Source organism: Corvus brachyrhynchos, unplaced genomic scaffold (genome assembly GCF_000691975.1).
Source record: "Corvus brachyrhynchos isolate BGI_N302 unplaced genomic scaffold, ASM69197v1 scaffold44, whole genome shotgun sequence".
NCBI lineage: Eukaryota > Metazoa > Chordata > Aves > Passeriformes > Corvidae > Corvus > Corvus brachyrhynchos.
In genome coordinates, this window is record NW_008238359.1 from 8,300,745 (window position 1) to 8,322,451 (window position 21,707).

The 21,707-nt window shown below is 41.8% G+C and overlaps 1 protein-coding gene across 1 annotated transcript in view; it reads left to right on the forward strand.

Moving 5' to 3' along the window:
• FAT3 (FAT atypical cadherin 3) overlaps positions 1–15,550 on the forward strand; it is a 338,586-nt gene extending 323,036 nt beyond the window's left edge. Inside the window, exons 26-27 of the mRNA XM_008634940.2 lie at positions 2,175–2,288; positions 8,981–15,550. Coding sequence (XP_008633162.1) covers positions 2,175–2,288; positions 8,981–9,600 — 734 coding nt within the window. The 3' untranslated portion in view covers positions 9,601–15,550. The remainder of the gene's footprint in view (positions 1–2,174; positions 2,289–8,980) is intronic.
• Positions 15,551–21,707: the final 6,157 nt, after the last annotated feature.

Here is a 21,707-nt window from a genome sequence, read left to right on the forward strand (position 1 = left end):
ACCCTATTTGTGCTGTGAATGGTTTCTCACCTGATAACACAGTACTCCCTCCATTCCTGAAGGAGTTGCTGGAGGTGCAGCAAACTTCACATCTTCTGTCATGGCAGGGAATACCAGTTTTCTGGGATAGAGTTAAGGCCCTGCATCATCTATCCTTGCAAGTCAGAACATGTCATATGTTTGCTTCACCGTATATGATTTTTTTTAAAGATGTGTTCTCTTAGGAGTTTTTCCTAATGCATCTTCCAGTACCTCTTGGAGGGGGCTTACAAGAAGACTGGAGAGGGACATTTCACAAGGGCCTGTAATGATGAATGGCCTTAAGCTGAAGAAGGGTAGGTTTAGATTAGCTATTAGGAAGAAACTCTTTACTGTGAGGGTGGTGAGGCACTGTAACAGGTTGCTCACAGAAGGGGTGGATGCCCCATCCCTGGAAGTGTTCAAGGCCAGGTTGGATGGGGCTCTGAGCAACCTGGTCTAGAGAAAGGTTCCCTGCCCATGGCAGGAAAATTGGAACCAAATGATCTTTAAGGTCCCTTCCAGCCCAAACTGTTCTATGATTCTATGATCTTCAACCCTATTGCAACACAGCTTTATCCAAAGCTGTCACATAAAACTACACAATCCAGAAACTTTCATAGACCTGTAGTTGAAAGCAATAGGAACTGAGGAATAGAGAGAGGAATCTGGCACTGCCTTTCAGGAGGTTGCACCAAGACGGGGGTCAGCCTCTTCTCCCACGCAACTGGCAAAAGGTCAAGAGGACAGCATCATGCTGTGCCAGGGGAGGTTCAGAATGGACATCAGGAAGAATTTTTGCTCTGAAAGGGTGGTTAAGCCTTGGAGCGGGCTACCCAGGGCAACAGTGAAGTCACCATCCCTGGAAGTGTTCAAGAAACAATTGGACATGACACTTAGTGCTGTGGTTTGGTTGGCATAGTGACGTTCAGTCAAAGATTGGGCTTGATGAGCTTGGAGGTCTTTTCAAACCTTACGGAGTTTCTGATTGTATGCCTGTGCCCTGATTGGCACATTTTCATCTGAGACAACACACTGGCTAGGGTCTTGTAGTGAGAAATGGAATTAATTTTTATATATTTGGGCTGTATTTCAGGGATGTGTTGTGTCTGACCTTTTAAACCCTTAAATATAGTTATGCTGATGGAAAGCATCAGCACACCAGCCCCCACACATGCTCTGTTCTGTATTCTCCTGCGTGTTTGTGCCACTGCTGGTACCAGTATGAATTTCTGCACACCATGAGGCCATACCGCAGAGACAGACCTCAGCTGTCAAGGAGTGGGAAGCAGTGCAGCTTTGTTACTGCAGCACTCACTCCATTAGCTCCATACCCTGCTGCTCAGCAGGAGCATATCAGCTCTTACAGTTTGGAGGTGTGCCATGCTGGGTAGAAATACCTACAGCTGGCAAGTAGAGAGCTGTACTTCCATGTTGGCAGCACCTGAGCTTCTTCATTTGTAATTGGCTTAGTACTTACAGTGGAGGATAACTTTTTGTGTTCCTGATTATTTTTGCTCATATAATGCATAGTTGAATGTGTTTATTCATATGTGTTTAATTACAGGAGAATTTATACCATAGGTTGCAGTTACATTTCTAAACAGTAGAGTTGTAAAGACTGAATGTCCCTGATGAAAAGCAGTGTAAATTGAAGCATAATTTATTATATGTCAGTGATGGAGCTATGAGAATCTGATCCAAGGGCCACTGATAAGAATAACAAGATGCACAGTAACTTTACTGAGCATTGAATGAGCCTTTAATGAGGCTCTCAAATTAGAAAATGAACAGTAAAGATAAATGTAACTGTAATCTCTTGTATAAGCTGTTTTATACCACATTCCTTAAGTCATCATTTTCTTTGCTGTTGAGACTGTATGTCATCTAAAAAGGCAGTATTAAATACAGATGTTTCTTCCTGGATTGCAGTGTTGTCAGCCACTTGAAAGACTTTTGGGATTCAGACACTTCAAAAGTCTAGGTGTTTTCACCGACTGCCTTCTTGACAAATAGGTCACGTCCTCTGTGTGAAGGAAATAATTTTATTCCGACTAAAATAATAGAAGGCAGGATTTAAATGTGTCCATGGTATAAATAGATAAATGTGCATACCTAGAGAGTACCATTTTGCTTTGTTTTTGCTGTCAATGAAGGTAAAGGGGTTGATGACGCTGAAGAAGTGACCTGTTTTTCAGGAAGTAATAAAGGCAGCAACTCTGAAGTACAGTCCCTCAGCTCCTTCCAGTCTGATTCCGGTGATGATAATGGTAAGAAATAATTTCATCTTTATTATGTTGGGGGAAAAGCTATTTATCTCTCTTTCTCATATTATTAAAACATCTATGTGACATCTTGAAACCCTTTAATGATGCCAAAAGTAAGAAAGTCATGGGTTTAAACCCTCACTTTGTGTTCCACTTACAAAATTATAGGAACGTAATAAAAATCTTGATGCTTGCAGCTGTTGTATCAGGACCAAGCTTTACATGGAATTAGAGGTATGATACAGCAGAGTCACATTGCCAAATGTAAGTTGACTAATAGGTCACAAGTGAAACTGTAGAATTTATATAATTTTCCGTTTTGGAAGAGCATGACTTTCCTATTTCACCAGTCAAATAAAAGGGATTTCTGTGCTATTTGCCAGTCTCAGTCATGGTCCCAACAAAATTCTGCTGGTGCTCAGCCTCAACAATGAGAGGATGAGCCTGTCCCCAGTGTCTTGGCTTTCTCCCTGGCAATCACAGCTCAGCAAACAATAGAGCACCATTAAATCCTTGTTTGGTGCATACTCAGTGCCTGCCTCTCATGTCCTGCGTCATTATCTCAGGAGGTGACATGGGCAGAGCCATACACAGCCCACAAGGAGGCCCACAAAGCCAGAGCAAACCTTTGTTCCTGTGGCCCATATATGTTGAGCGCTAGGTCTGAGAAAAGTCAAGATGTTTCTGCTGGGGAGGGATGGTGGATGTCAGGGAAGCCTTATTCAGACACACAGAAGACTAGCACAAAGAAATCATACTTGGTTTCCTCAGCCACCAGTTAATGAACTGTCTGGAGACTCAGTTCCTCAGTCATGACATGCAGCTGTTCTCTAGGAACTCTGAAATGCTGGAAAAAGCACTGATAGCAGTACACTTGCAGTTCCTTTGGCTGAAGCATTACAATTATTTTTGTCAGGCTTCTCAATGCTTTTCTGCCCCTGAACAAAAAAAAAAAAAAAAAAAACCTTTAGCCTTTTTTTAGAATAAGTATTATTTTTAGGATATGTATTTACAATATAGCTACCTTTGGGATAATTACTCAAGTGGTCCTTTCTTGTACATTGTTACTTTTTATATCTCCCAAATTCTAATTAGACATTTCAAACTCCTGATCCTGTCTCCATTGAAATCAGTGACACAGTACCCACAGAAGCTGGATTGGACCTTCTGTGCCCACTCATTTTTTGTGAAAGCTGCATTTAAAATACGGCCTTTAGAGGTAACATTTCTAGTTTGGGGTTCAAACAAATCCCTGTCTTCAGGGAGAAGGAGGGAAGAAACTTAAATCTTCTGAGTCATTTGCAGAGATCGATGCAAGACCATGTACTCTGGTTTGCAGCAGGGAAGGTTTGCAGTGAAAGAGCCTAAAAGGCAAAGTCAGGCATAAGTAAGTATATGCGTACATGCCTGTCTTAAGGGCTAATGGATATGCCTCCTGAAGCCATAAATCCTTGCTCTTCTTGTCGTTTTAATTCTTTATACTTCACATACCTGCGAAGGTTTGAAGGTTGTCAGTGAAACCACAAGAAATGCAGTTCAGCATCCATGCTCTTTGGGGGAGATAGTACAGTGGCTCCTTCTTCAAACCCCTTCCTCCAAAGCCAAGAGCAATGCTGCTGGGTTCTCAAAAGGCTAGCAGAGGGGACAGGCTTGTGTCACACAGATGTACAAATGGCTGTGCTGACACTGACTTGTGAAGCTGGGTAGCAGCGTCTGACTGGGGAAACCTATCTTGCAGCAGTGGAGCACTGGGATGAATCCCGTTGAAGGTGCAGACAGCCCCATCCTCTTCAGTTTGTGTCAGGCAGGCAGCCTCCACTCACCCTCTCCAGGGCTCTTGGACCCTTCTTTTGCTGGGTCAATAGGGCTTGTCTGACCATGGAAACTCACATGGGGGAAGTTTTTGAAGCTACATTTTTTTTCCCCCACCTTATTTCTCCTTCACTAAAATTGCTCAGCCCCCCACTAGTCTTACTATGAGTAGTTAGCAGTAATTTTTGTTGTCCAAAAGCAAAAATCTGAGCAATGCTGTATTTGAACATTGACTTGCACTCAGCTGTACAGGGTGGGGTTCCCTCCTTTCTGTGAATGTTCTCTGCACAGCTCCCACCAGAGCCAGCCCTTAGTTGCAAGGAAAACTGTGCTGGCCCTGGTTTTTGACCTTCTGTTTTTCACTCTCAGTTTTTGTCCTCCAAGAGTTTCCAGCTGCCCTCCATCTTTTTTCCCAGCCATGCAGCACTAATTGCATGGAGTCCCTTATTTTTCTATAATGTTTATTATGCATTAGCCGGTACAAGTCTGCTTTGTGTAGTTACCAATGCTGTTAGTGGCATTAATATGCTGATCGTAGACACAGAACATGGGTCCTTTGGTTTATCAAGGCTCTTTTTGCTAAGCCCTCACAAAAACTGAGGAAATTGGATGATATCCCTGTTCCCATGCCCAAAATTTAGCAAAGATGTGAAAATATTCAACATATGTCTGCACTGTTAACACATTTCTTGTGACCTCTCAGTCTGTTGGCTGTGTGAAACAAAAAAAGTATGTTTTGCCCCACATTTCTGGTCCCCTTCTCAGCCTGCTCCAAAGCAAATGGTTTTCTCATAACTAAAGACAAAGGAAGAGGGACGAATCCAATGCCAACTCATCCAGAGCTTTCCCTTTGGTTGTGGTGGGTTTTACTTCACGTCCTCAGAGGCAGGGGTGTTAGGTGGTGCAAAATGCAGATCATCTAGAGGACCACACCTTATAGGCCTCTACATTAAACAACTGCACAGTCTGTATTAATTATTTTAAGGGAAAAGTATGTTTTCGTAGAACATCTGCAGAGAGCACACAAAGCATTTGTGAAACTCTTCTGTCAAACACAGGTCAAAATTTGAACCACAGCTACGTGGATGTGCCCTCCTAATTATAGCTGTGCTGCTTAACCTCCCTGAGGTATTACATGGCATAGCACAGACAGTAAATAAGTAAAACATTCCTCTTAGGAAATAGATTGAGCTTAACACCGTTTCTGATGGTGTGATGGTCTAAAAGATAATGATCCTTGGAGCACATGGCACCATCTCTGGAGACCTCTAAGCAAGAATGAATTAGAAATTAGTGTCAGGTAGACAAGATACTGCTTTGGTTAATTGAATCAGCTGACCAGTCTGCTTGAATTTATGAGGTGATACACATCATCCCATGTGCCTTTCTGGAAATGCTGGTTTGGAATTTATCACCACTCCGAAGATATATGGGATTATCTGAAATGAAATGTCCTGCAACCCACTGCATAAATCATGCATTGGTCAGCAGTCTTTTTTTTTTTTTTTCAATGTCAGTTCTGTCTTTAGAGAGAATTTATTGTGGTAACATACGATGTGTGTTTTAAATACTAACCTGAAGCTGTCCTTCCCCTCCCTTTATTTTCTGCTTTCCCTCCCCTGCAAGCTTCCATAGTGACTGTCATACAGCTTGTCAACAATGTAGTTGACACTATAGAAAATGAAGGTATTTAAATTTTTTCTTTCTTGTTATACAACAATGCTTCCTATTTTCATTGTGAAACATTCCAGCAGAGCCTCACTAATCTACACTGACCAGCAATCCTGTGGCAGGGATTGGGTTTTGCAGATCATCATGTTCACCAACAAACATGAAAATGCCAGAGGACTGTACCACAAAATATCTGTGTGAAACTGGAGGTGGTAGAAAAGGTGTCAAGCCTTCATCCTCTTCTGTTCAAGTCAATATTTCTGCTTGTTTATTCTCATTGTCTTCAGAGAAAATAATAGACTGATAAAATGGAGCCATATCATTGAGATCATCCTGGCTGCAGAGACTGGGACACAGAAGGTGACACAGGAAGTCTGTAAAGTATCTCATGCTGCAGCAGAACTGGGTTATGTACTCCAGTGGTATCACATGGAGGTGCTTGGCTGGTGGCTGGTTTCCCCCAGGTACCCCTGCCAAACAGCAGATGTGTGGGCACAGCTCCATGGATGCTGTGACTCTCCCGTGGGGTTGATGTGCCCATGGAATAGAGCATGGCAATGTGCTCCAAGGAGCCAACACTCACCTCTTCCACTGACCTCCTGGGTAACCTCAGGCATATCATGTTATAAGTGAACCTGTAACGCGGGGATATCACAATTTTCTTTTTTCCATAAAGCACTGAGGAAATGTCGTGTTATCATAGATAAACATTACTTCTATTTATTTTACAGTATTTTTCCTACCCTTGGGCAAATGTCAACTCAGCGTCAACTCAGGTTATCCACAAGTCAGAAATTTCCTCTGCCCTTAGCAAACTTGAGACAGAATTTGAGTACTTCAGTTAATCTAGTCTGCATAATGCTTAAAGATGATTAAGTAAATTATTTTTGTGAAACTACTGATTTTTTTCTTGAGCCAGTGTCACAGTAATTTTGAAAAACACTTTAACTCCTAGCTAGTGATACGTCTTCAGTATTTGTCCATAGCACATTTATTGATTTCCTGAAGTGTAAGAGTGCCATTCTTCTCACTATCAAAAAAAAATTAGCTAGCCAAGGTTAATTCAATAGAAAGTCGCACTCAAAAAAAAAAAAAACAAAACCTTGAAAAGAAACCACAGGCACTGTAAATGACCTTGCCTTCCTAAGGGAAAGCTTAAGCAAACACACTGGGTTGTTATCATCCTTTACAGGTCAGAAAAAGCCTGTCTGGCAGCAGTTTCAAGAGCCTGTCACTGAAAATACTTTGCCCAATTCCCAGTTCCTTATATGAGACTTAGGATTCTTGCGTGCTCTGCAGCAGAGCTGATGGAAGTGGTGAATAATTAGCCACAATGGAGGTCTGGGCAGAATCACTGCCGCAGACTCACGGGAGGATGGGGCTCCTGCCCCAGGGACCTGCCTGGGGTTGTGCAAGTCAGCAAATTAGTGAGGTTCTCCTGAATCCTGATCCACACAACTCAGAGGAACCTGACTCATCTCGGGTGCAATGCTATCACGCTGACCCAAACACAGCAAAATCTACCATACAAAGAGAGAAGTGCAGAAGAGAGGTTAGGGCCGGTTCAGACACTGCTGCTAAACCTGCAGTAGCCCCAGCCCTCCTCGCTCCAGGATGGCAGAGCAGGTGGAGAGCTCCTGCCTGGCTACTGAGCTAAGGAAGAAATCACCATCACCACGTGCACCATGTGGTGATGAGCAAGGGCAAGTGTGGTCTTAGTAGGTGAAGGGCTGGAGAAGTCGTCTCTGCCCTCACCTGTGTCTGAGCCGCAGAGGTTATGAGCTGTGATGCCATAAAGGTGTCTTTCTGCTGCCAGACCTCCTCCAGCAATGTCATCCAGAGACTTTGCCTGATGACTTCTTGCATGAAGCCCAATAACATGCGGCTGAACAAGAGCATCTCCATCTAGAAAACGCTGCAGCTTATTCCCCGCTCTTGTCTCACATAAAACCTCTTTCCTTGCTCTCTCCCCCACCCCTGCACCCTCTCCATACTGGAATGCCTCCCTCCCCACCGGCTAGCATGGCAGTGCAGGTGGGAGGTGGGTATGGGGTTGCGGAGCATTGTAGCTGATAGCCCCATTAAATGGCTTTGTATTCTATTCTATTCAGGTTCTTATACCGTGCCCATCACCATGGTATCTGAGCCCAGGTGGGCCCAGATTTGTTTGAACCGGCCCTGAGAATGGTAGATTCTTATTTTTCTGTTTCAAAGTGAACAAGTGAGAGAAAAATGTACTTTGCAATTATAAACCATATAGATGGTGGATGGCCTTTTTCTGTGTTAAGAATTACAGCTCTAATGTAATTCCGTATCTGTTCAGTGAGGGTAAATAATTAAGATATGATAGAAAAGGAAAATAATACACGACATAAACATTTCTTTATGTATGTCTGCATTTGACAGGCAAGCTTATCTTGTATGTTAAAATAAAGAACAATTAAAAATCCTACTGACACCGAGACAGCTGTACTTTAGAAATATGCATGCAGTTTTGTATTTTGTAATACAATGCTGGTGACAAGCTCCAAGTTACCAGTTTTTGCTTTTCACTTTGTGTCTGACAGTGTCTGTAATGGATCAAGGACAGAACTACAACAGAGGTGATTTTTCTGGGACACCTTCTGCCTGTCGGACTGGGCCGGGGTGGGCAGAGCAGTGACTTGATCTATTTGGGTTTTTTTCTTTAACTGCATCACATGTACTCTTTTGTTTGAATTCTGTCGGGTTCAAAAGCTGCATGAGAATGGTCAGCCACTTTTTTTGTTTCAAAATTCAGTTTTCACTCGATCAGATTATTTGCTTGCACACTTTCTTTCTTGAAGTCATTAGAGGTGGGAGATGAGATGAGATGCCATAAGCATGCTGACTGCATTTAAATATTTTTTTCAAATAACTATGAAATGCAGTAATTGAGACATTTTGATTTCTTAGACTCATAGTTTCTAATATAACCCAGTAGTATCTTAAAAAGCAAAATTTCTGAGAGTGGCAGTGTTTTGTTTCTTTGCTTGTTTGCATTAGCATCATCATGCAATTTATTGTCCTCCTCTACCCCTCTGGTCAGAGCATGGCTGACCTGTGTCTGTGGCCTGTGGCGCATGCTGTGATTTGAATGTGCTGTGAGGACTCGGGCGAGTGCATGCAGGACACCCTGCTCTCCTCCGTGGTCTCATCCTAACAGAGCACTGTGGTTCTCTTCCCTGCTGCAGCGTATCATTGGGATACCTCTGACTGGATGCCAAGTGCCCGCTTGTCCGACATCGAGGAGGTGCCCAATTTTGAGACGACAGATGGAGGCTCGGCTCATCACGGCAGTGCCAGAGAACTGGAAACAGATTACTACCTTGGTGGCTACGACATTGACAGCGACTACCCTCCCCCTCACGAAGAGGAGTTTTTGAGCCAGGACCAGTTACCACCTCCTCTTCCAGAGGATTACCCAGACCAGTATGAAACCCTCCCTCCCTCGCAGCCAGTCTCAATGGCAAGTACTCTCAGCCCTGACTGCAGGAGACGGCCGCACTTCCACCCAAGCCAATACCTCCCTCCTCACCAGTTCCCCAATGAGACGGACGCCACAGGATCTCAAACTGGGAACGAATTTAGTACTTTTGCTGTTGGCCCAAGCCAGAACACAGAAAATGTTAGTGCAGGTAAGATGCCCTTATCCTTGCACAACTCTCTAGATGCCTCCTCCTCTGACGTCTCAGCCGGCTGCGGCTTTGATGACTCCGAAGTAGCCATGAGTGACTTTGAAAGCGTGGAGGAACTCAACCTAGAAAATGTTCACATTCCATTTGTGGAGACCCAGCATCAGACACAAGTGTAAAGGAAGCTCCTCTCTTCTTCCTCTTCCTCTTCTTTTTTTAATTTTGTCATCTGGTCCAATTAATAGTATAAATATTGAGAAGAAATTTTGCTGAAGGTGTATCTATATATATTGGGCAAAGAAAAGTACAGTATAACCCATTATTAACTTGTTCAGAAATGATACTGTATGTGCAGACACGAAGAGACCAATTGTGTTAAGTATTATACATCACAAAATTGTTACAGACAATCTGGAGAGTGTGTACCTTCTATTTATTACCAAGAGTAAAACTCAGCTTTTGAGGCGGGGGGAAAAATAACTGCTAAATAATTTCTTTCTCTCTCACAAAGTCGGGTTGTTTTGGGGGTTTTTTTGGCATTCTGTTATTAAAAGTGTTACAGTGTTATGATCTCCCCACAGTATTAAGGAACTGGTATGGATCATTCTAGGATGCACTGTTGCATGAAATTTTATGTCAGCAAAGAGTGAAAGCAATTGATTGCAGGGGCTGCTGCATGCAACACATCAGATGGCTAAAAAAAGCAACATTTACAAATAGACCTATCAAAGACAAGTGATCAGTTACTTGTCCATAAATATTTATCTATACTTTGTTTATTACATAGCATTTCATTCTACTTTGTGCAGAGCAAGACACATACATGCAGTTTATATTTGCTCCAAATTGGCTTACTTTGGTTGTCATTTTTAAAGCCTGATGTCAGGTGCATGTGCATAGCTTCACCCATGAGGTCTTCCCAAAATGTCAGAGTTTGGCTCAGGAGTGGCCTGGTGTTGCCCCACTGGTGTATGCACACCCTCATTTGACATGTATGCAACGTGAACATGGATCTGAAAACATGGGGTAACCGACACAACTGATCGATTTTTGGAAATTTCTTGCTTGGGTAATCAGCTCTTTAACAGCAGTCCTCATGCTGCAGTTACTGCAGTAAAATTAGCTGCAATTAAGTTACATATGAGGCTGCTGTAACCTCATGTCGTTAGTATAACATCTTTTGGCAAATGTCCATCCCTGGAGTTCACGGGTTGAGTTCTCAGGTTCTGTAGACTGACTCAGTCAGTGGAGCTGCATGCATGGACTGTGGCCAAAGGTCTGTCCCTAGATTTTCCACTGGGTGCATCATTTTGTAGGATTTGAGGACATCCAAAGGTAGTTTGCCGACTTCAGAATATTGTTGTGGTATGAAGAAAACCACGGCATCTGTATGTTTTTATGCTTCCCTCAGCCTGATTGGAGTAAATGGCCATTGACACTGATTTGGCCTGAGCAGTCAAGTGCAATCTGGAAATATGGGGTTTTCACTCAATGTATTAAAGCAGAATATACACACCTGTTTCTCAGTGCTCTGAAGATGTTTTTACCACTGCATTTTACAGTGTCTTTGTAACTTACCAGTGAATGTGAGTCTACACGCCTGCATTACTGCTGGGTTGTCATCCATTCCTTCCATGGCATAATTCTGTCATTCTGAGAAGCTATTGAATACCTAAATCGTTGTGATACATGAACAGATTCATTAGCAGGTTTTCTGTGCTGCTTTCCACATCCTGTCCCTTGGTCAATCACCTTAACTGGATAGTTTCAGCAGTTGTATGCCAGGGCATGTTCTTGACTGACATAAGTTTCACACAAAATTAAATTGTGGGCCATTTCTTGACATACAGAAAGGGTTTATTCAGAAATTTTCCCCAACACAAGGAAATTATTAATAGAATGTAATTTAAATAACTGCAGTTTGTAACACTTTTAATAAAACAGGATTTCTAGAATTCTTGGAGTAGGTACAGTGTGTTGCTGCTCCCCTCCAATAGCTCATATAGCTGTGAAAGATAGGTGTGGATATTTTCTTTGGGATGATACAGCAATTCTTCATTAGAAAACAGCTCATTATGCAGATGTATGAATAAAATGAGTGAACTTCTAGAAAGAATGTACTGCACATACAAATATTATCAAGTACTTGTCTGCAAATAGGTCCTGTCCATTGAATTTATGAATGTCACTTGGTCTTCTCTAAGTAAACATGCTTCTGTAACAGTGATATATTCTGAATGTGCTCATGGTGCGTTTCAAACCCTTTCCCCTGATATTACTCCTGTGTTTTTAAGAAGAAAAAAATATGGAAATTTGTATTGTGATTGCAAGGAACTGAGGGATTTGCCAGAAGGCCATAAAATGGTTTGGCAAGCCTAGAGTTACGGAAAGAAGATAACTCATATTGTTCATGAAGTCTATGTTACAGGAAAGGAAATGCAATTAGATTGATGTCTCTTCAAGAGTTAGGAGCATCAGAGTTGGCAAAGCAATTCTGCAAATTTAACCGCACTTTTAAAGCTTGTATGACCTTCTGAGAATGTGATGCTCTCTTAGCATTGGGCTGCAGTTTACATGAGGTTTGCTCCTACTCAGTTTTGGTTTGAGACATTTTTATCCATTGTGCAATTAATTCTGTTTGAGCCCCCAGCTAGTTATTAGGTGTACTTGTCACCTGTCTTCAGTAGTGAAAGTTCTTGCTTTAGCCTGGGACACCAATATCAAACCTTTACTGGGACATATCAAAAGTGTCACAAGGGACAGCATGATGGGAGCCTAGTGATTGCCATACAAAAAAAAAAAATCAATGTTTCTTACCAAGCTTGTTGCCTCAGTAATATATTGTTGGTAGTGAGTTTTACTAGTAAAATATGCATAAATACAATGTATAGTACTTTTTCTGTTTGATGTTGTTGCCATTTCATTTCACGGAACACCTACTTATTAAAGTGCTGTTGGGAAGGTGCCAAGGATCACCCGTTCAGCCTTCTCTGTCCTGTTCATGATTTCTATACCTCAATATCTCCTCCCCTCCAAATCCATCTTCAGATTCCCCTCTGTGAATATTGGTACTTCTGTGGCCTTTCTGGTTTTGTTCAGGCTCTTTTTGATAATTATAAGACCCAAATGCAGATCTAAAGGTGAAATACCTCTTAGGGAGTGATTCTCATGTTATCATCTCTTGTTAAACCAAGCCATTTTATTTTCCTTTTAATTACTACTCCACACAAACAAGTCACAAGCTTCTAATCTGGAACATAAGAACACATTCATAACATAATGTAAGAGTTACTGTTCATATTAGTACTTCCAATATATATTTCCTTTTTCTGCCATATGATGATTTTTGTATCACTGCTGCTGTCATTCCCAGGTCCCTGGTTCTTCAAGAGCTACCCCTCACATCTCTGCTTATCCTGTGTGTTTGTATTTCAAACTATATCCCTGCAGATGGCTCCACTGCACGGTGTTTTCTCTCAGAATCATCTGTAGCAGATGATCTCATAGGCTTAATGAAGTCCTTTTGAGTATCACTGGCTTATAACTTAGGATCAAGAAAGTTTTTGCTTTTTGGAAAGAAGCAGCAAAAGAAAAAGCAACTTGTTAAAATACAAATACACATTTATATCAGAAATCACAAACTTTGCCGGGAGTGTATGAGACTAAGTAAAAGGGTGCTTGTTCTCTGCATTTTAATCAAGTTGAGAATGCCATGCACAGTGCCAGCCTTTTTAATAACTCTGGCAATGGAAAGAGCCTTACTGTGACTACAACATGATTTTTGCTGCCAATACCACATTAAGTGGCCTTGTGCAAAAGAAAAAATTAGGCTTACGTACCTTTCTTAAGTATGTTAATTATTTTGCCTTTGTATTATAAACATTAAAAAAAAAAAAAAAAAAAGGCCAACCCCCCCCCCCACAAAACTATAGATACTGGATGTAGTTGCTGTCCTTGACCAGTATCTTAAAGCAGAGTAAAGGGCTAAATGTGACACCGTGGAGCTGCAGAAACGTTTCCTTCCCATGGGACAAAATGGACAACCCCACTAGAAGACCACCATAAAGTTGCCTTCCTCTTGGACCCTCCTATAGGATACAGCATATGAAGGCAACCAGAAGGACTTTGGAACACAGAGATTCACTACAGAATTGTGATTTCCTGTCAATCAAGCTCTTTTCCTTAAGCTCAGTGATGTCTTTGATCCTGAACTATGCCATGGGTTTCTTTAACCTATAGTTCCAGTAAACAGCTGGAAGGAGTCAAAGGCTTTTCACTGCCACTGTTTTCCTGAATCTGAAAGTTGTGTGCTCCATCTGTCAAGCAGGCTCTCCCCCTCTGCATGTCCCACTAAGAATGTAAATTTTGGTCTTTGGAATTTTTTCTCATGTTTTATAAATTCTCTGGTGTAGTCTGAAGTAGTGAGAGCCTTGATGTATCAGTACCCTCTAGTCAGAAACTCAGTGCAGCTGCAGCGCAGTGAATACAAGCATATCACGAAATGCTGATCAATGGGGAGGCAGCAGCCTGTTGTCTCTGTGATCCAGGCAGCAGAGAATTTTGAGAATATGACATAAAAGTTGTTCCGCTTGTCTCCAATAAATTCCATCATAAAGAAAAATGTGGGCTGGACAGGACAAATGGCTAAGAACCCACTTTACTCCTCATCTAGCTCCTGCTTGAAAAAGCTAAATGGATGCTATAGTAAGTATATCCTTACAGTGAATAGTAACTGCATTAATGGGAGTTTTAGGTGCCCTGGACCAGTTCTGCTAAGCTTCATTTGAAAAGGAAACATCCTAATAATGGAGGAGGCCAGCTCTTCAGAGCCAGTATGAAAGTACATCTGTGCTTTGTAGATAATGTTTGGAGCTATTCACTCAGTAATAATGGGCATTTCATTGGTTTCCAACAAGAGAATTACATCTTCAGCTTCATTCCCCGACGGTTTACCATCATTTACCATGCGGTAAAAACTGTGCTTTTTGCCTGTTTGCATCTCTGTTCCTCTCAATACACCAAACTGTGATTTGAGCCTTAGAAATTTAGGCCACTGCCCATTACCCATGGTTTTTAGCCTGTGTTTCATGGCATTTAACATCTCCATTATCAGAAGGACCATTCAGTTAGTAAATTAGCTGCATCACCCAAGGGATGGGCGGATGGGGAGGAAATGAAACTAAATTCATTTCGTTATGTAATAATGAAAAGCAATAATTGCAAATATGTCGTATTACACAAAGGCCATAAGGAATCTTTACCAGTGTTAAGAGTGCACTTGAACTGTATTATGGAAAGAGATTGGAGCCCTCAGAACTGTAGCATTCTTTTGTCATAGGAATACCTGAAACGCTATTAATCAGCAATGCAATGAGCCCATACTGCCGCTTTTCAGGAGATGACAAAGATGTTTAGGAGTGAAAGCAGTTCTCTTTAAAGCACTGTATTGGAAAAGATTGTCTTGTAAATTTTACCTGTCTCAAGCAGGCTGGTTTGTAAAAGATGTATGTTTTGGTGTTTAAAAAGAAGTTTATAAAATAATGTATATAATGGTTTCAAATTACCAGGCTTTTGTAGATATTTGATGCCAATCAGGTTGCTTTAATTTCTTTTGTTTATTTGTTTGTTTGTTTGATATAATTCTGAAGAGTCATCAAAGTTGGTTTAAACTTCTAAGATAACAGAAAAAAAACCAAAAACATTTTAGATCTGAAAACTTTTTAATCATTTCAAAATGTACTGTAACTTTCTTTTGGGTTCAGCTCTTTTTGTTTAACTTCTTTCTGGTTTTAAGATTTTTTTTATTGACTTTTTTAAATGAATATGTTTTGCACAAAAAACCTAGAGATATGATTTTTATTCCATTTCAAGTAGGTATTAAGAAATGTCATTTTTCCAATGACAACAAATTCAACCTTATGCAAAAGGGAAGGTTTATCACTTTGAGTGGGTATAGTTCTTCATCTGAAAACTAATTGTTCCTTCATAATTGCTGTTGGCAGTATTGTCTTGTGTTCTTTTGCTATAAAAACAAAACAACAAAAAAAAGTGTACAGGTTTGTAACTGCCAAAATTTGCTAAAGTTGATGGTTAAAACACGTTTTCCAAGTAAACAAAAAGAAAAGCCCAGCTGTGTTGACTGCTTCTTGATTTTTCTCCTACTTTCAAAGGAGGGAACAAGATAAGATACACCAGTTCTTCAAGGAATGTAGGATTTCATTGCTTCTCTGTGTTGCAGAAAATACTACTTTTTTGGAGTCTTTAAATTAATTTCGTTATTACATGGAAATTCCTCCATAGAGGCCCCTACCTGCACTGCAGAGCACACTTGCCAAGAGTTGTTCAGCTGATGTGTGTAAGCTAAGGCAGTTCCCTAATTAAATCCACATCTTCAAAGAATGCAAAAGGCATCATCGCATTGTGTAGCCATCTAAACAGTGAGCTCCATCAACTGAGACAATTTCAGGGGACAATCCAGCTGTCCTGTGCTCGTTGCTTAGTGGGAATACAAGGAGTGGGTGTGTAAAGCAGCATCCCGCTCCACAATGTGCCTGTCATGGGCATCTCTGTGCTCCAGCATCATGGCACTGGCAGGTGGAACCAGCTGGGAGAAGGTCAGGTTTATGTGTTAGCACTGCCCCTTGGAAAGAGATGTCATTGTGCTGGGCATGATACTCCGTCTGGCTGGGGGTTGCATTCAGGGATACCCCATTTATTCCTTCTTCATCACACCTGTCCAGCTCCACAGCCTAAGCTGCCTTGGACTGGACTGAAGTATGGCTTCAGAAGCTCAGTGTAGGAAGAAGGGGAGATGGTCCTTCCTGAGCTTTTTGAACACCCTGCCATGCCACAGCCAAGAGCGCCCCTCATGCTGCTGGGGAGGAGGGATGCTGCCTGCAGTGTGTGCCCCATTAGAGCTAGGACTCAGAGTAGTGTTTCAGTCACCCCTAGTGAGCACACAAATACCCCTTTCTCAGCAATCTTCAAAACAGAAGTTTAAGCTATGGAAAGGAAAAATACCAAATCAACATTGGAAGTGTCTCTTCCCTCAAGTATACCCTTTTCTTTTTTTCCTAGCATGGAAGACTACCTTATTTTAGCCAGTTTCCTATTTAATTTTCTATTTCTATTTCTACTTGTAGAGGAGCTCTTTTTTTCTTTTCCACCATTACCAAGAGATCTTGACACAATCTCAGGGAAATACTTGTGGCAGCAGAAGTAGCCTGGCAGTTCAGCGAGGCTCACTGTCATAGTGAGATGGAGCAGAGCATTATAAGAGAAAGTGAGTATAGTTTAGAGAACATCCACGACTACATGATGTAAAATTCTTGCTTCAGTTTAATGTTCAAAGCTAGACATACGAAATGACATCAGTATTTCTATTAGGATGGAAAAGATGAGAACTGAGATGGCAAACAGGTCAAAATGCACCTAAGTGTTATGTCAAAAATAGAACTAGCACCACTGATTGTCCCCTTAACATCAACCAAAAATAAGTTATTTCTTCCTTCCATGTGGTTTGGTAGCAGGTTTTGTAAACATACAGCGTACCCAATCCGTCACAGTGGAACCCCTCCCCTTGTTAACACTGCAGTGCTGCTGGTGCATGAAGTCACACAGCACCAGAAGCCTTTATGGTCTAAAAACTAAAGGGGGAACGCCTCATGAGAAAGTATGAAAAGGAGCAGACACTAAAATGACAGCTCTAGTGATTTCAATGGACCTGAGGTTTTTCACACAGAACGTTTTCCTTTATTTGCACAGAAAAACCTGTAGTGCAAAACGTGAAAATCAGAGATAGGTGTCTGGCTGTGGCATTTACAGCTTTTCAGAAAAACTTGAAGGGCTTTTGTAGTATTGTAGGGGTCAGTCAGGTGGACATGAAGGAGACAGTCCTTCCTATCTGAGCACTTACTAAGCATCTTCATTTTCAGATCAAAGACAGACTTTTCCCTGCTGGTAAAACCTTTCCTGCGTGCAGTTTTTGTTCTCCCTCCCCCCACCCTGTCATGCAATGGGGGACAAAACATCAGTGCAATGACTGTGACTTCCTCTAATGTTCAAAGAAAGCAATTTAGAAACCCCCTACCTCTTCTCAGCCAGCAGTCACAGGCACAAAGAAGAAAGCATTTTCCAGAAGGCACATCAGCCTGTTGCAGGAAGGACTCCTGGCTGTGGAGAGAAATGCGTGGTTTCATAGGAGAACAGGCAAGGAAATTGTAACAGCAGGTGAATGTCAAGTTCTTCCTCTCTTAATTTAACTTCTTCAGATGTATGTTCTCCCCAGCGGTACCGAGGGTCTTTCTGTGCATATATTTAGCTCATATACCCACTTAAACTTGCTTTTTCTAGGCTTCCAGAGACTACTTAAATTTCTTCCTTCCAGCACCTGAAACCATGCCTCTGGTTCTGGTGTGGAGGAGATGTTATCCACTAGGGCTCCTTATGGGACTTAATGAGCCAGACACCTAAAGATGTGGTGACCAGCTGTGGCAGGGAAACCCTACAGTGTCCCTTAGGCCACTGCCACAGAAGAAACTTACTGTCAGAGTGTTGAAGCATTTGCACAGGTTGCCCGGAGAAGCTGTGGCTGCCCCATCCCTGGAAATGTCCAAGCCCAGATTGGACGGTGCTTGGAGCAACCTGGGATAGTGGAAGGTGTCCCTGCCCATGACAGAGGGCTGGAACTAGATGATATTTAAGGTCCCTCCGGCCCAAACCATTCTATGATTCTGTGATTCCGTGTTTGTTTATCAGGGAGGTATGGCCAGGGATGATCAAGTGCAAGCCAGTTAAGGGAGTCTTTATTCACAAGCATGTGAGTTGTAAGTCTGCCACTGTTTTCATGTGACTTCTAGCTTCCAGTACCTTTGGAATAATGTTCTGCAGCACACATAACCTGAGCTTCCAGGAGCCATTGGGTAGCCACCGGCACCTGCCGCAGGAGATGGGCGTTAAAAGCCAGGGTGAATCCATGGAGCTCAGTGGACACTGCTACTCTGAAGCTATTGCTCAGTGAAGACAGAAAGTACAAAAAACCACAGATGCCAATTCCAGCTGTCCCACTTGGCTAGTTCTTGGCTTGCTCAGACATGTCACAGATTGCCCTCTACGGAAAAATGCTGCTGTAAACAGGCCAAGCAGAGAGAACAGCTGCCTACTGAGCAGTTACATGGCAGTGTTTGTAAGATCATTTATATGGCAAATATATATTAAAAAAAAAGAAAAAAGGTGTCCCTGCCCATGACAGAGGGCTGGAACTAGATGATATTTAAGGTCCCTCCGGCCCAAACCATTCTATGATTCTGTGATTCCGTGTTTGTTTATCAGGGAGGTATGGCCAGGGATGATCAAGTGCAAGCCAGTTAAGGGAGTCTTTATTCACAAGCATGTGAGTTGTAAGTCTGCCACTGTTTTCATGTGACTTCTAGCTTCCAGTACCTTTGGAATAATGTTCTGCAGCACACATAACCTGAGCTTCCAGGAGCCATTGGGTAGCCACCGGCACCTGCCGCAGGAGATGGGCGTTAAAAGCCAGGGTGAATCCATGGAGCTCAGTGGACACTGCTACTCTGAAGCTATTGCTCAGTGAAGACAGAAAGTACAAAAAACCACAGATGCCAATTCCAGCTGTCCCACTTGGCTAGTTCTTGGCTTGCTCAGACATGTCACAGATTGCCCTCTACGGAAAAATGCTGCTGTAAACAGGCCAAGCAGAGAGAACAGCTGCCTACTGAGCAGTTACATGGCAGTGTTTGTAAGATCATTTATATGGCAAATATATATTAAAAAAAAAGAAAAAGAAATATGAAGATAATTTTTTTAAGTCACTTTCAGGCATGTATTTCAAATAACAGAAAATTAAATGCATTAGGTGTTAACACAATGATAGAAAGCGATCATATCTGTACAGAGCAATGTGTGAGGATTCAAGCATCATGAGTATTTAAGCCTTATTCCACATAAAAGGTGATATGCTGATTTGGTTAAGTCTGCTAGGTCATTCCAGTTGTCTTCAGTAACTTTGGAGGTCTCCCTGAGAATGGGATGTTTGCAATCCAGCTGTTGAGGCATTACCACTGCCCTAATACAAACAGGAAAGATTTCTCCTCAGAACTGTTTGCTAGGAAAACTTAAATATGCTACTTAAAGTTAGTTGTGAATTGGTGTGTTGCAAGGAGAACAAGTTCATGTCATTCTCCATCCTGCCAAAAGCAAAGTAGAGTTAACAGTTTCTGTGCATCTTGAGGTCAAAGATTAATACCTGGAGCACTGGAGCTGCTGCCTGCAGAGCTTCCAGTCCAAAACTGTGTCTTGTGTTTGCTTCCCAGCGCAGACCAAAATACAACCATGGGGGAAGGATTTTTGTCATCTACCCTCAGACATCTGCAGTGGCAGTGCTTCCCTCTGAGCCAGTCATCCTTGGATATTTTATGTTCAGTGAAGAGATCTAGGATGTAAAGTCATCTAAACTAATGTTAATATTGACTTTAGGACACCTTCTGAGAACAGATTATTTGTCTTCAGTGGCCATTAAGGATTCCAGATGATAATCGTCTCACCCATGAACTTCTATTTGGATCCTATGGATTCTGCCTCCAGGGCATAATTTCCTATTGTTGTTTCATATAATTGCTTTAATATTTAATTAAAATCTAATTGCTTTAATATTTAATTTAATATAAATGTTTAACATTTACTGCTATGAGAGAGAAAGAGATAAGCAAACTGGAGAGAGGTCAGGAGAGAGCCATTAAGAGGACCAGGGCCTGGAATATATGACATATGGGGAGAATTTAAGGGTTTCAACTTACCTTCTTCTGTGATTCTATCTATTTCTGTGCTTTGTGTCCTAAGAAATAAAATGTTTTCTATTCTACTGAAATTTCTCCATTGCTATGTATAGATATTATTTGCCTTTCATTAATTATTGTAAATGTAAATCTAATTTAGTAGGTCTTCAGGAAAAATCACTTTAGATAATCCCTGCTTAGTGTTAATTTTTAATAGTACTGATTAATTAATGCAAACCTCAAAACCATGTTACTCTACAGGGGAAAAAAAAAGTTACTCCTGAAGCAAGAAGACAATGCTCTGATTAAGGCCTTTTTCCATTTCAAAGTTTCGCTATCACGTGCTGTCCTACTGTCTGTTTTTTAATGCACCCACACGTAGCCTCATGGAACCAGCAACGCTCAAGCTGTGCATCAGTGCAGCTGGTGAGGCAGGGAGACCTACTCAACACCCAGGATTAGCCAGGTTGGCCACAAACCCACTTTTCCTCCTTCCATCCCTTGAAAACCTGAAAATGTTTAGGAATGTTACTTTTTCCGCTGGTCTACAGGAGATGCAGGATTTCTTCAGCTTGCAGCAGAGTCAGAGCAAGAGGTGCCAGGAGAACAGCCGTGTTTTAAGATTGCAGGAAAATACAGCACTGTGACACTGCCGAGTGCCTGGCTTTGTCTGTGCTGCACAGCCCTCTCATTGTGGAAAATGGTGTCATTTTTCCTACGCCAGAGGTAAGGCTAGTTGATGTCTTTTGATTGTTTTGTTCCGTGATGAATTTAGGCCATTTAAAGAAAAATTGATTATGAGTAATAGCAAACTGAAAAAAGTTCAGAAGAACATAATAATTCCTCTTAAAAGTACCCAAAGGCCTGGTGAGTTGGAGTGTTGGAGGCTGTGGTTTAGTCACCCTCTTCAAAGAAACTACAGTGTCTGACCCCCTGTCATGTTGTTCCCTTGGGCTGGACGTAGGTAGGTGTGGGAGCAGCGCTCCCAAGTGAGAGTCCAGAGAACACGGAGGCCAGCATTGCTCCAGCTGGTGATACAAAAGAGGTTGTCATATTCAAATCAGTCTCTACTTAAGGGATTTTATTTAGTATAATTCATTGCTTTTTAACAATAACTGTTGATTATTCAGATAGCTAGGTAAGAAAAGAAGAGAAAAACACCACAAATTGCACAAAAAGCTAGGAAAAAAGCTGTTTTACAAGATGCAGTCCCGCAGGGTTCTCCCTGCCCACAATTCCTCAGAGGGGATCATACCCCCTGCATGAGTCACCACAGCTGCAGTCCCCTCAGGTGTACGTTCTCTGGCATGGAGCACCTCTTTCCAAGAGCATTTCCAGCCATTTTCCCAACAACATGTCCTTCCTTATTGTCTTTTCTCATGTGTCTTAACCCTTGCAGCTGGTGCGTTTCCTTAAATGCGTTTGAGCATGATTTTTTACCACCTGTGAATTGGTATTGTGTCTCAGTGAACTAAACTCAGAAATAGTGTAGT